This window comes from Vulpes lagopus, chromosome 7 (assembly GCF_018345385.1).
Source record: "Vulpes lagopus strain Blue_001 chromosome 7, ASM1834538v1, whole genome shotgun sequence".
NCBI classification, from domain to species: Eukaryota; Metazoa; Chordata; class Mammalia; order Carnivora; family Canidae; genus Vulpes; species Vulpes lagopus.
This window is the reverse complement of record NC_054830.1, coordinates 109,425,977-109,440,356: the sequence shown is the minus strand read 5'-3', so window position 1 is coordinate 109,440,356 and position 14,380 is coordinate 109,425,977. Positions and strand designations below refer to the sequence as shown.

General features: G+C 61.9%; 1 protein-coding gene across 2 annotated transcripts; it reads right to left on the bottom strand.

Annotated features, from left to right (window-relative positions):
* Positions 1–475: 475 nt before the first annotated feature.
* PITX1 (paired like homeodomain 1) lies at positions 476–11,750 on the bottom strand. Of its 2 annotated transcripts, XM_041760424.1 has the most exons (4): positions 11,564–11,750; positions 5,765–6,028; positions 3,255–3,487; positions 476–1,230 (listed from the first exon to the last, which is right to left on the bottom strand). In XM_041760424.1, the coding sequence occupies exons 2-4, from the start codon at positions 5,928–5,930 to the stop codon at positions 688–690; spliced, it is 942 nt and encodes a 313-aa protein (XP_041616358.1). In that variant the 5' UTR covers positions 5,931–6,028; positions 11,564–11,750; the 3' UTR covers positions 476–687. The 2 variants fall into 2 exon arrangements, with proteins under 2 accessions (XP_041616358.1, XP_041616357.1); XM_041760423.1 differs by lacking the exon at positions 11,564–11,750 and having other exon boundaries at positions 5,765–6,329.
* Positions 11,751–14,380: the final 2,630 nt, after the last annotated feature.

Genomic DNA, 14,380 nt, shown 5'->3' with positions numbered 1-14,380 from the left:
TAAGCCTCAACCGGACTCCGGTGCTCGGGCTGCCGAGGGCTCCGGGCGGCGCGCCGTGGCCGCGCGTGCCCTCCACAGCGAGTCCCCGACCCGGGCCGCGCACCGCCTCCCCGACCCAGCGCCCGCTCCAACTCGGATCCGAATCGAGCTAAGGTGCGCTCGGCCGGGCCCAGCTTGGAGGGGGCGCCCCGGTTCCGCCGGGGCGGGGCCGGCCTGCGCGGGCTCCGCACGTCCAGTTCGCAGGCGCGGCCGCGCGCTCGGGGGCCAGCGCGGCGGGGACGCGGGCTGCCAGGGCGTCCTCCCCGGACCGCCGGCCTCCCGCGCCGCGTCCCCTCCGCGCAACCGCCCGCCGGGCCCGAGGGAGCGAACACGCACGCCACCCGCGCCATCCCGAGGGAAATTGCAACTCATCCGTTTTTTTTTGTTGTTTTTTTTTGTTTTTTGTTTTTTGTTTTTTTTTTCCGCAGCACTTTTCTCCGACGTCTTTTTGTTTCGTCCCGTTTGGGAGGGCAGAGTGGGGTCCGGAAAAGCAAACACACAACCAGCCCGGAGGTGGGGAGGTGGGGAGGAGAGGGCGGCGCGGGCGCGGGGGGCGCGGGGCGCGCGCGCGGCTGCAGGTCCTCCGCGCCGCCCCGCCCCGCCCGGGCGCCGAGCCGGCCGCGGAGCCCGCGGGGCCTGGCGGGGCGGTCAGCTGTTGTACTGGCACGCGTTGAGGCCCGAGGCCGGGCCCTGCAGGCCGCCGTAGCCGAACGACGAGTGCTGCTTGGACTTGAGCCGCAGGCTGGCCAGGCTCGAGTTGCACGTGTCCCGGTAGACGCTGTAGGGCGAGGCGGGCGTGCCGTAGGGGCAGGCGCCCGGCGACATGGCCGAGTTGAGCGAGGAGCCGGTGAGGTTGTTGATGTTGTTGAGGCCCGAGTTGGGCATGCCGGGCACGGCGCCCGGGCCCATGCTCGACGGCATGGTCATGGAGGAGATGGAGCTGGGCGCCGAGAACATGGACTGCGACGACAGCGGGCTCATGGAGTTGAAGAAGGTGAAGCTCTTGGTGGAGAGCGGCGCCGGCGCCAAGCTCTTGGCGGCCCAGTTGTTGTAGGAGTAGCCGGCGGCGTACACGTCCTCGTAGGGCTGCACCAGGCCGCTGAACTGCGGCACGTAGCCGCCCTTGCACAGGTCCAGCTGCTGGTTGCGCTCCCGCTTCCGCCACTTGGCTCGCCGGTTCTTGAACCAGACCTGGGGGGAGGGTGCAGGAGAAAGGTCAGGGCTGCCGAGGGCGGGAAGGTCCCTCCACCCCCCACCCCCACCCCTCCACCCCCTCCACCCGGAGCCCTCCGCCGCCGCTGCCTTCTCTCCGAATTTCGTCTCTTTTCTTCGTGATTTCCGCCCCTGCCGCTGCGCTCCTGTTAAGGGTTCCTTTCCTGTACCCAGGTGCCCAGAAAAGTTTTCGTCTGTCCCCTTTTCTGACCTATGTCCTCTCCCCCGAGTTAAATCTTATGTCTTCTCCTAATACGGATCGATCCTCTTTTATTTTAGCAAATATTCGTTTGCTTTCTTCCTTCTCCGGCCTTCTCCCCTAAAGGGATCCCGGTCGATCTCCTGAATATTTCCATTCTTCTTCTTCTCCCTCTAATACAAAAGGTATTTTTCTTCCCTGAAACACAGGCTCTCCTGACTCCTTTCATTCTTCATCTACCTTTTCATTCCTCGAATAGTCTGTATCCATCTTAATTGGGAATCTTTGATATTCTCACTTTTGCCCCAGATGTTTATTTTCTTTTGGTCCACCCCGCTATCTGAACTGCTTTCTTTTCCCTCCAGTCCCCTTTCTCCGTTATCCCTCACTTTTGATCCTTTTGATTCTTCCCCAAATATTTAGTTTTCCCTGTCTTTCCAAATATCTGACCGTCACCGTTTCTCTTAAATAGGTAATTCTTTATTTTTCTCAAATATTTGATCCTTTCACCCTCCCTTATTTAATTTCTTTCCTGCCGCCTCCATATATGCCAAATACGTTTCTCTGCAAATATTTAATTTCCTTTCAGTTCTTAGTAGTTTCTCTCTAATCCCCCCTCCGCTTTCTCCCACAAAATTTAGTAAGAACCTGTTCTTTGCCCACTCCTGGTCCCTGCCCATCCTCCCATTCTCATTCTGTGTGCCCTCTATCTTCCGTGGCCCTCCTCCAGCACTGGGCTGAGTTTCCTGAGCTAGCCTGCCGGACCCCTGCATCTCAGCGTTTGCCAATCCTCCCCGCACTGACATTGCCTGATTCCACCCCCACACCACCCCTACCACCATAAACCCGGGCAGGATTAGTGAGTACAGGATTACTGAGTGCTGTCTTCACTCGTGTCCCACTGGGCTGGCCAGCCTGATGGGAGGGGGGCAAGAACTGGGGTTATAGCAGGGAGTCAGTAGGCCAGGTAGCACTTTGGGCAGGCTTGGGACGTCCTCCCAGTTATCTGATTAAATATTTGCGCACTCAGAGAAGAAATGATACTCTTGTGGCTCTGGCAAGAGAACCTCTATTCTCTTGCTTTTACTGGAAACCAAAAAGAGCAAGGAGAGGGAGGGTGCAGTCTGGTCACGGGTCAGAGATCTTACATCTCCAAAGGGACTGGACCTGAGGGTCACTCTTCCACCAGAGCTGCTCCTCCTTCACCTGACCCCAGCCCTAGAGGAAAGGGCAACAGGGAAAGGGTCCAGCTACTCACTGGCTGACTGGCTGGAGACCAGTCAGGTGGGGACTGTGCTGAGCTTCTGCAGAAGCAGGCTATGATTGGGACCACTGCCCCAGGAGGTTCTGAGACCTGCAAGCCTAGGTACCCTTCAGGCCTCTGCCAGGTTGCCAGGCAAGACCTGCCTTTCCCTTTCGTTTTTGGGGGAAGGCGGCCCGCAGCTCCGAGGGCCCCCTTGGCGGGGAATCCTCCGTGCAGTCTAGGGTGGTAACATCCGCATGGGGTCTGGGCCCTGCAGGGCAGGGGAAATTCCCCTGGGGCCACAGATCTTGGGGTGAGGCTGCAGTAGAGCCTGAGGGTCACTAGGATAGGCCAGGCGACAGCCGCCGAAGGCTCTAACCACCAAAGGGCACAGCAGGAGCCGCCGGAACACCCGGGCCTAAAGCTGAATCCTCCTCTCCGGTGGAGAGTGGTGGGACGGAGACAAAGTCTGAGCGCGGGTCTAACGCTTTTGGAGGGCTGCGGCAGAGCCGGCCAGGAGCGGTCCGCACGGGTCCCCTTGGGCGCGCACGCTGGGCTCACCCTCACGCGCGGCTCGGTGAGGTTGGTCCACACAGCGATCTCCTCCCGCATGCTCATGTCGGGGTAGCGGTTCCTCTGGAACGTGGCCTCCAGCTCTTGCAACTGCTGGCTTGTGAAGTGCGTGCGTTGCCGCCGTTGCTTCTTTTTCTTGGCGGGGTCCTCCGCGCCACCGCAGCCTGCGCCTCCCGCACCGCTGTCCTCCGGCCCCTTGACTTCCCCGCCGCGCTCCTTCTCTGAATCGGGCAGGACAGGCCCTAGTCACCTTGGGTTTATGCCCTTTTGCACCCCGTCCCGGCTCCACCGAAGCGCCAGCCATCAGCGCTGGCGGCCCTTCCTCCCGCCAGGAGCCCTAGAATTGTTCCCGCTGGAAAGAGCCTGTCGGGTGCCTGATCCTCACTAGTCACCTTTGGTCGGCGGCCCCGAAGCGCGCCAGGGAACCCGAGGCTCGGGCCTAGGTTCCCCACTGGGCAGGGCCGGCCCTTGCAGCTCGGCTCAGGCTCCAGCCCTACTGCCTATGTCGCCCGCAAATGTATGAAATTTTGAGGGCTTTTAGACATTTAAATCTGGGGGTGTCTCTGCTCTTCTGAACTAATATCAAATCTGGCTAGCCTGAAGCCAGTGGGTCCGTGGAGCAGGAGCCAGGCGGTAACCTGCAGCCCCTCTACTTTCTTCTCCCCAGGGCTGTGTGGGAGCCACATTGGGCAGGCACAACACAGCCGTGCTCTCAGCCTTAGCTCCAGGCCTCAAGTCCAGAGGCCCAGAAAACCCCTCAGGCGGCAGCCCAGACCCACACACTCTGTCTAGGTGACCCGGGGCTCTAGGCTCTCGCTCTCTCAGGGTACACAAAACACATTCAGTCATAGACACTTTGAAACAAACAAAAAAAATTAAAAACAAAATACAGAAGCCCAGATAAACTCAATTCTATCCCAACACCATGGAAAGGCTCACAAACTATTAAAAATAGGCAGGTAGGAACACAGAGCAAATGCAAATTAAGAAGCCAGAAACCTCAGTGCAAACAGACCCCTAACTAAATACAGTGCTGTACCGGTATAAACTCCAGGCAGACGCGGGCATTTATTTCTCCCGGATTAAAAAAAAAAAAACAAAACTTAATGTACTGTTGTGGATAGATTTTTTTTTTAACCGCTTCCTAATAATGCCCTTCTAGGGACAGTCTTTAAGTCGCAGGGAAATACAACACTATAGTTAGATAAATTACCAAACTAACACTGCTGCAAATGGATTTTGAAAAAAAAAATCCCGGAGAAACGCGCCATTTTGGATTGACTTTTAAAAATCTCCAAGAATAATGCTGCATGTGGATGTTTTAAATTCCAGAGAAATATGCCTCGCGTAGTGATTCTTTCTATATCGAAAAACACAGTTAAAAAAATGTAATATATCCTCACGGATTTGGTTTTAAAAAGCAATCGCTCGCTGTATATTTCTCCAGATTTTAAAAAGTAAAAACCAACCAAAGGCCACGCTTCCAACTTTTGAAAACAAAAGTACAGTCCAGCGTGGATTGCTTTTTTTTTTTTTAGCCAAGCAAACAGAACCTCTCAGAGAAAGTCACTTAGAGATGCAAAACAGAAACAAATAGAGATTAAAAACGCGTAGAGAAACACTCAGCGGTGGATTAGGAAAAAAGCACAGCGGAGGCGCCCACGACCCGGGGAGCAGGGCGCCGGGCGGGACGGAGAGCGCGGGACCCGAGCGGGAGACCCAGGATCAGCCGCGCCGCCGCCCGCACCGCCCACCCGCCGGCCCCGCTCGCCGCCCGCTCGCGGGGGATAAGCCCGAGTTCGGGGGCAAAACGGCGGCGCGGAGGGAGACGCGCCCCAGCCGAGCCGGGGCCCTGGCTCCCGGGTCCCGCGGCGCAAGTGGGGCCCGCCCGGTCCACGAGGGGTCCTGCCCGCCGGCGGAGCCGCACCTCGCTGCCCTCTTTTTTTTACTCGCGGTGGTCCCGCTTCCCCGCGGTCTTCTCTGACTTTTCCCGCCGCCCCTTCTCTCGGATTTCTCCCTCTCCGTCCGTCGGCCCCGCCTGCCGGGGGTGCGACCCCGTCTCCCTGGGCAGCGTCTCTCGCCCGCCGCCCGCTCCTCTCTCCATCCACCGTCCCGCGGTCTGAGCCGCCCCCTGGGCCCTCGCCGCGCAAACCGCACTTTTTTTCTTCCCGTCCCGTCTGCTCCCGATCAAGGCGGCTGTCGGGCCGACCCTCCCGTGGTCGGTGCCCGCACGTGCCGGTGTCTGGGCGCAGAGCACGGCATTCCGTGTCACCCAGCGCGCAGATCTCCGCGTTCCCGTGCGACGGAGGACGGGAAAAGAGCAGGTCCCGGAGCCCGCGGGGCCCGGGGAGCCGAGCGTGCGGCGCGGGCGCCAGGCCCCGCTCCGCGCCAGCCCCGCTCCGCGCCAGCCCCGCTCCGCGCCAGCCCCGCTCCGCGCCAGCCCCGCCCCCGCTCCGCGCCAGCCCCGCGCCCCGCTCCGCGCCCCGCTCCGCGCTTACCTGGCAGCTCCGTGTCGGACGACTCGCTGGCGGAGTTCTCGAGCGGCTCGCGGGGGTCGGCGGCGCGCGCCAGGTGGAAGGCCGGCCCCATGTCGTGCGGCGGCGGCGGCGGCCGGAGCCCCTCCGGCAGCCGCTCCAGGCTCATGCCCCCCTTGAAGGCGTCCATGGAGGCGGGGACCGCGGCGGGCGCGGCCGGGGCCGGGGCCGGGGCCGGGGCCGGGGCCGGGGCCGGGGCCGGGCGCGCCCGGCCGCCCTGGCTGCGACCTGCGGGGACAAGAGCACAGCGCCTAAGCGGCTGCCCCCCAGGGCTGCCCGGGCCCGCAGCGACGCCGCGCCCGCCCCATGGACCGCCCGGGGCTGCGGGGCCGGGCGGGCGGCGGCGGCAGCGGTTTCTCGCGCCCGGGCCCCGGCTTCGCGCTCCGCGCTGCGCTCCCGCCGCTCGGGCCTCTGCCGCCCGCCCGGCCCCGGCTCCGGCTCCCGATCCGGGGCCGGTTTCTAAGGCTCCGTACGGCGCCGGCAGAGGCTGTCTTAAAGCGACAGCGCGCACCGCCAGGTTCCAGCAGTCCCTGCGCCAGGGGTGGTGGGTGGGGTGGGCCCGGGTGGGAGGGGGCTGGGGAGGGAGGGAGCCGGCGAGCGAGGGAGCGCGGGCGGAATCCGGCCCCGAGCCGCCCGCCCTCCCCGGGCCGTGCCCTCCCCTCCCCTCCCCTCCCCTCCCCTCCCCTCCCCTCCCCTCCCCTCCCCCTCCCCCGCCGCAGCCACCTTCCCGCCGCCTCCCCGCCCCCTCCCCCCACCCCCCGCGGCCTCGCCGCGCCGCTCCCTCCTTCCCCGTTGACACACCGACTTCTCCCTCGGCCGCACAAAAGAAACGCATCTGGTCTCCAAGTCCCGCGCGGCTCGTGCCCACCTCCAGCCCCAGATGACTTGTTTTGCGCAGAATCAACTCCTGTCTGGGCCGCCCCAAGTCCTCAGCCCCCGGCGAGAACAGCCCAGGACGAGAGAACGTTCCCGGGGCAGGATCGCACGGAGCGGGCGCCTCCGAGCCAGCGCCAGGGCGGGGGCAGAGCCCGGGCCCGGTCCGGCAGCTCCCGGCGGCGTCCCCGTCGAGGGGCCGCTGGCCCCTCCTTCCTCGGCCTCTTCTCCCGGGACCTGAGCCCGGCTGAGTGACAGCAGCCTGCGTTCTAATGGGCCCCCGGATGCTGCCTCCTAATTAGCTTGGACCCTGTCGTCCAAGGCTGCTTCTCTGGCCTCCCCCTCTGCACCGCAGTCAATTTTCCGGGATTGGGATTGAACTGATGGCTTCTAATCAGACGAAACGTTTCTGTTGGCTCCAGGCCTCTGGCGAGTGCAGCAGGAGACCCCGAGAGCCCCGCCAGGCCCCACAGCCTCTTCTGCAGGGCTCTCTTCCCTTGTTTTGCACCAGTCCAGCGGAATCAGCCAGGCCCCGGCCTTGGCAGCCAGGGGGTTGGCTTCTGCCCCCTTCAGGGCAGGTTTGTAGCGATCTGGGGCCTCCTCTGGGCTTTCCAGAGCTGCAGGCACCTGGCCTCCCGAGCAGGCCAGGTGCCTGCAGTTTCCCAGCCCGGAGTCCGCAGTCCAGGAAGCCTACCGCCTTTGAGCTTCTCTCTCTCATACAGCAGTAGCTGAGCGGCAGCACCGCCGAGGCCTCCTGGGGGGCAGACACCGCCGGGCCCCTCCCCACCTCTGAGAATTGATCCCCTTCCGGAGTCCTCCTATGACAGTGAAGTTTGTTGAAGGATTTTGCCGAACAATTGTTAACCAGCCCCGAGACCTCAGAGTCTTGAATAAATAGACGGCAGCTAGGGTGGTAGGGTGCGACCCTGACCCGTGCCTCTGGCCACAGCTAGACCCCAGGCTGCCCTCTGCCCCTCAATTGCTGACCAACTCCCCCAGATAGGAGTAGCGCTGGGCAGGACAGTAACCCGGAGGAGAAGCACTGCTCTACTCTCCAGGTGCAGCGCCTCACCACAGGGCCCAGTGCATCCCCATCTCTTCCAGGGGCTGAGGGAGTGTCTCTGCTTGGGGGTGAGGATCTGGGGTGTTCTTCAGGTACTGCCTTCTAGCCCTCACCCTGGTTCATCAGGAGATCCAGAGCCTCAGGCTGAGTTACTCGGTGTGGATGTGGGGGAGGGTGTGCAGGGTGGCAACAGGCCTGCCTCTCACCCCTCCTCGTTAGCCTGAGACCCCCCCAGCTCTGGGTCCTGGGAGAAAGCAGAGCTCCTTAGGGGTGGCACACTCCCTCTGGGTGCCTCTGACTGTAGGGTCAGGGTCCGGGTCTGAGGCCAGAGGATGTATCTCAGGGGTTTGGGTTAGGGAGGCTCAGCGACTCCAGCCCTTTCCTCCCAGAGGGGAATTTCTCTGCGTGGAGACACCCCCCCCTCCATGAAGGTAATCTTAGATGTGTGTTGGGGGGAGGGTGGCAGGAGGGGGACATGGGAAGTAGGGTTGCCCAGCATTTGCCCTCAACCTCATCTTTTACCATATTTCTTGGCTGAGTCTCTTGCTGTAGCAGGTAACTCTTTTCAAGGACAGTGTGTGTGACCCAGCCTGCCTGGGCACAGACAGGACCCAGGAGCATGCATAGACACATATGTAGTACCTACCCACATAGGTGTGCTGCATACACAGATGCACCCGTATTCACTACACCCACCCATGGGGTGCTGGGTGTAGTCACATAAGTGCACACACAGCTGTCCTCTGGGTTCCAGAACACTGCTCAGCGCAAAATCGGGCTGGTAGGGTGCAGGAGGGCACGTCCTAAGCCTGCCAAGTGTCAGGCCAGTGTGGGAAGCACAGTACCCTCCTGGGTGGGGACATGGAATCAATGGTGTGCCTATGGGCGTTCGGAGGCTGAGTCCCAGCCTTTCGCTGTCCACGGGGTGTAAGAGTCAGATCTTCCACAGATGGAGACTGTTCGTGACTCTGCAGCTCTCTACCTGTTCCCTCTGAGGGGTTTGCCTCTCTCACTGTTGATGCATTTCATGCAGTTATTGAGCACCTGCTGTGTGCTCCTCTGGACCCGAGCCTCTGGCAGTGTTCTAGGCAGTTGCAATGGTCCCTCTATTTGGAAATCTTGATGCCTGCTGTGTGGATATGGAAAGGCCCTTAGACTACTGTGGGTGAAGCTCCGTGTCCCCGGGCCCGGAGCCCCACAGAGCGACTGAGACTAGTAGGGACAGCCCAGGGCAGTCTGTTCTGCTGGGCTCAGGCAGTGCTGAATGAGCAAGGGGTGAGGAAGGGATTGACGGAGAGGACGCCCTGGCCTGCTAGAGTGCTGGCTGGAGAAGGGCCCTGGGCACTTTGTCCTCTTCCTCAGCCTCACCCTCTGCTAGGCACTATCCCAGGCAGGGAAGGGGCTTCATGCAGACTCACAGACATAGGTCACACACACAGGACAGGAGGGAGCTCCCTTTCAGAAATAAAAGCAGGGGTTCATTGTTCTCCCAGCTTTGCTGTGTGACCTTGGGCAAGGCTTGGCCTGCCATGTGCCCCCGTTTCCATGTCTGACCTGGGACTCAGCAGTTCCTACCAGCTCACTTGGCGATGAGGATAGGAGGAGAGGAGGGAAGGGGGCTTACTGGAGATGGAACCATGTGCCCTATTCCCCATCCCTCCAGGCCACGCAGAGCTAGCAATGATTCTATGACTTTCAGGAAATTTGGAGGCTTAGAGTCCTAGCTGGGTTGAGCAGAGGAGCCTGGCCTGTTGTGGGGCTTGAAGTAGTCACCATAGGGACCTTTCCTGAGGCCAGGCTCACTCAAAACAGATTCTGTACCCAAGAATGGTTTAGCAATTTTACTTGGGAAGAGTGGTTGGAGGATCTTCCTGGAAGACATCCTTCCACCCACCTTTCGGGGGGTACCCTGCCCTAATCTTTGCACTAGAATCAAGGGATTTTAGGAAAAGGAAGGAATGTGCTGTGGCTTGCCCTCGAGGCCATCCATGACTCTCTGGGACATTCCAACCCTAAGCCTCTTAGGCCGTGGAGAAGTTCAAACTAGAAAACCCAGTTTTGGGAGTGCATCTGGGACCACCTACCTCCTTCAGTCTGGTCTACTCCCCCCCTCCAATAAAAGCTCTTGTTTCTTTGAATACAAGCAATTACTGGGTGAGGGGGGAAAGGGGTGCTCAGGTAGGGGCTAGGAACCATCTCTCCGGATTCTCTAGGCTTCCAAAGTCCCTAGCCCGAGCCTTCCTGTTCTCTGGGGTTCCCCCAGCCTCTCCTGGTGTGGAGACCTGGGATGCACTCAGGCAGGATGGCTGAACGCGGTGCCCGCGGGAGCATGGAACTTAGAACTCTGTCAGCAGCTGGCAGGGCTGGCCTCATGGCTCACCCGCGTCCACTCACTGGTCATTCTCTGGTTCCTGAGAATGGCTGAGCGGAGGGGCAGAGAAGCCTGGGCAAGTGGCAGAGGCTGGTGGGGAACTTACAGCTTATGCTGTTACCACAGCCTCCTCTTCCCAGGAGCTGCTTTCCTGAGAGAAGGGCACTCTGAGCCTGGCTGGATAAGCAACAAATGCTGCCTCTGCACCCTAGAGTCCTGGCAGCCTGGTCTCCATGCCCCCATCCACCTCTTTTCCTTTTCGAGCAGAGATGAAGAGCTCAAGCAGTATGAGGATAGGGGAGGGAGCCGCCAGGTCCCCCTCGCCCGCTGCCTCTGCTGCCTGTAGCTTTAGCCAGTACCCTAGACCTGCGGTCTTTGGCCAAGTGGACAGCAACCTGGGATTGCCTTCCTCCGGCCCGATGGCTGTCAGAGGCCACTGGGATGCCAATAGAATACGCAAGCCTTAGTTTCTCAGAAAAGCGTGCTCAAATATTTTTAGATTCAAGGGATTCCTAAATCAGAAAACCTTGGAACCAGGATTCCAGCCCGGGGTTCCCATTTCTGCGATCCTGGCCCCAGGGCCCGCGCTTGACCACCGCCGAGGCGGCTCCGGTTTAGGAGGCTGGTCAATCTCAGACTTCCAAGACCCGGTTCTAGAGAAGCGGCTGTGTGCTCGGGAGCCCCGCGTCAGCAACCGTACCCCGGAGAAGCCGCGGGAATGTCTTTATTGGATGTTTGCGAAGAGCATTTGGGGTTTCTGTCTGGGTAAGGCAAAGCCCGACCCTCGCGGGCGAGGGCAGGCCGCCGTGGGCTGGGGGGCCTCGGAGCTCGGCGGCGGGGCGGCGGGGTCCTCGGCGAAGAGGGCCGGGGCTCCGGCCGACGTCTGTGGCTTTTCTGCGGCGTGGCTGCCCGAAGGAACCAACGAACCAACGAATGAAGCGGTATCGTTTAGGAAAAAAATACCCTCTTGACGCGAAGCCGCGGCTGAAGTCCCCGGGCGTGCAGAGGGGCCAGCGCCTGGGCTCGTGCGGGGGCCCCGTCCCGCGGCGCGGCGGGAGGCGGCGGGCGGCCCTCCCGCCAGCGCCTTCTCCTGGAGGTCCCCGGAGGCCTGCGCCTCCCCGGGGGGCTGCGAAGGGCGGCCCGGGCCGTGCCCCGCGCCGGGCTGGGGCCCGCGCCCCCGGGGTCCCCGGGGTCCCCGAGGCCGAGGCGCGGGGTGGGACACCGAGTAGGTGAGGCAGCGCTCGCTGGGCGACGGCGGCTGGGGCGGTGCGCTGGGCGCAGGGACCAGCTCCTCGCGCTGCCTCGATGGCGCCCGGCCTTGCGCGCGGTGCGCTCGCTGCCGCGCCCCCGCCGCGCCCCACGAGCGCCCGCAGCGCACCGTGCGGAATCCGCCACCGCCTCCCCGCGTGCGCCCCGACCCCGCGGCGACCAGCGCCCCCAGCCCAACGACTCTTACCCACGCGCGCTGCGCTGCCTGCGCGGCTCGTCGGCTCCGGGCTCGCTCGCCACCGGCTCCCGCGGGGGCTTCGACTCCGGCGGGGGCCCCGGATCCAGCTGCGTCTCCGGCTGTGCGCGCAGCTCCGGTCCCCGCTGGTTCGCTACATCGCACCGCGCAAGGTCCGGGCTGCCTCGGCTCGGCCCGCTCCTCCCGCCGCCGCCGCCGCCGCCCGTCGCCCGCGGGGAAGGCGGGGACACGGGCCGGGGAGGCGGGAAGGGGGGAGGGGAAGCGAGGCGCTCGCCGGGACCAGCGGGGAGGGGCGGCGCGCGGTCCTGCGGGCTGGGGGTCCGGGCCTCCCTCGGGGCGCAGGCGGAGGTCGGCGCGGGTCGCCGCCGGGGTCCGAGGCCGGGGAACGCGCCCCGGGACTGCGCCCGCGCGCGGAAGGGGGTCCCGGCCTCGGCGCCCCGCTCCTCGCTGAGCTCAGTTTCCCACCTGGCACGCCGGGGGCCCAGCCCGACCTCGGTTTAGTTGGGGTCTGGTCGGAGTTTCCCCAGGTCCTGCCTGCGGCCGGTCAAGCCGGGGGTTTTAAGATTCGACCTTTCCCCTTTTCTGCTCAGCCTGCGGGAGGAAGCTGCTCCTGCATTTTGGCAGGGAGCGTCCGCAGCGCACGTTTTGGCAGCCCAGGAGGTTTGAAGACCCACCCCAGAAATTTCTGTGTGTGTGTTGGGGGGCGCAGTTACTGGGGAGGGGCAAAGCCCGACCTCTGCCCTGCCTGCAGGGTCCCCCCTCCCCACCTCTCCTCCTCTGGGGCTGGGCTGATGAGCCCAGAGAAGATCCCCGCCGCGGAGCACAGACGCTTCTGCGGCCACTCGCCCCGTCCCTCGCCTGCGCACCCTCCAGCGGTGGCCCTGCTCGGCCCTGCCTAAGGGAGGACCGCGTCCATGTGGCCCCGCTGGCCCTCCCTGGGAGATGGGCAGGACTAATGGGAGCTGGGTTCCACCCGGTGGTGCCCATGGCCAGACAACCCCTCACGGAGGCTGGACGGGAAAGCCAGTTGGCGGCCGGGGCTCCTGCTCTCCAAGCCGCCAGTATGAGACTGCTGCTGCTGGGGCCCCGATGGGACAGGGGGTCGGGCGCCCTGGGGGCCGGGAGCAGCTGAGCGGCTCGCCCTTGGCCACGGGGGTCCGGGCTGCCGCTTGGGCTCCAGGTGCCGGGAGATGGCAGTGCGGCGGCCGGGCATCAATGTTTCATGAGGTGCCGTCACCAGCGGCGCCTCCCTGCCCGGTTCCGGCCGACAGCTGCCGCGGGAGACGCCGGCCGCGCCCGCTCTGCCGCTCTGCTGGCCCGAGTCTCCGGGGCCACCTGGCCCGGAACGCAGAGACAGGAACCCCTTTCCAACTCGCAAAGCCTGCCCGACCCGAGCCCGCAGATCCCACACGTTCAGGCCCCGGGAAGTGGCCCCTGCCCTCTCTCTGGCTGTTGGGGGACTCCAAGCCTCCCCTCCACTGTCAACAGCAGAAATGGCTCTCTGGTGGGTGCCTGTGGCTCCGGTGCACACAGGATCCTGAGGGTTAAGAGCCGAGTCCCCTGCACCCCGCAGGATTCCAGACCTGGAGCTGGAGGTGGCCTCGCAGATGTGCAGCCTTCCAGCTTGGGCCCTCAACTTTGGGAATTCTAGCTTCTGCTTCTCTGCTGCCATGATACTGGCTTTTATGTGTGAAACTGGTCTGCTGGCGGATCTGCTAAGCTGAGACACTTCGGACCTTGGGGCAGCCTTCCCACAGACCCAGGATGGCCCCTAGCATCTCTAGGAATAAATGCAACTGCTGCGTCCTTACTCTGCATGGAGGGTGCGACAGCTGCCTTGCTGGGCTGCCTTCCATTCTGGCATCTGCCCTGGGAAATCAGACCTTCCTATCCCTGCATACTAGCAGTTTTCCGGGTTTTGTTCCCAGCAACCACAGGGCATGTGTGTGTGATCCTCTGTGTGTCCTTGTTTCCAGGCAGAGCCTGTGGTGCCATAATGCTGCCTCTGAGACCAGAGGGCGAGGGCAAGAGTAGGAATCTTGTCTGCATCTTTTACTAGCCGTGTGGACTTGGGCAAATCACAGAACCTCTTGCAGCTTCAGTGTTCTTATCTGAGAAATGGGAATGATAAGAGTTTTCATTTCACTGAGATATCTGTGGGATGATGGAGAGAGCTGTGGCCCCCTTTGGGGAGATGGGCAGCTGGGCCGAATGTTAATGGTGAAACCTGCCCGGTTGCTTTGCTCTTTAAAATAGTTTGCTCTCATTTTTGTTTCCTTCTTTGTGGTCTTGTTGTTTGAGTCAGGCAGGAGCAGGTCCTTTCTCTGATTTCGTAAACCTGCCCCCTTATGCCCTGCTCAGCTTCTAGGAAGTTCAGACCAGGGAGACTAGGTGGGTGGGTGGAGGTGGAACCAAGGCCCAAAGGCTTGGAAGCTCTTGGTGAACTGGGTGGGTCAAAACATATTTTTTATGATGTTCTTTTCACTTCTTCCAAAAAGAAATTTCCACAATTTTTCTTTAGGTTCTGACATCTTGGGGCACACACGTTTCCTCTTTGAAGGCAGAGGGATGCACCATCAGAGAGAGGAAGGTTGGAGCTGGGTCGACCAGGAACAGAAGTAACACAGTCCTTGTATCAAGTATCACCTTAGCTGTGAGCTGTGAGCTTCCAGGGACCTAGTCAAAAAAGATCAGCAGAGATGCTGATGCATTTGCTTTGTTTTTCCTTCCAAACTGATATATTTCCTCTAATCAGAAGTTTTTCTCCCTAGTAGAAAACTCTGAGATGAATTTGTCACATGAGTTCAT

What these genes read in the sequence shown, in the direction of transcription:
- PITX1 (XM_041760424.1), bottom strand. Translation starts at nt 5,930, where the DNA reads ATGGACGCCTTCAAGGGGGGCATGAGCCTGGAGCGGCTGCCGGAGGGG. An exon ending in GTCCGACACGGAGCTGCCAG is followed by an intron (nt 3,488 to 5,764) that starts GTAAGCGCGGAG and finishes TGCCCGATTCAG; the next exon opens with AGAAGGAGCGCGGCGGGGAA. An exon ending in TCACCGAGCCGCGCGTGAGG is followed by an intron (nt 1,231 to 3,254) that starts GTGAGCCCAGCG and finishes CCCTCCCCCCAG; the next exon opens with GTCTGGTTCAAGAACCGGCG.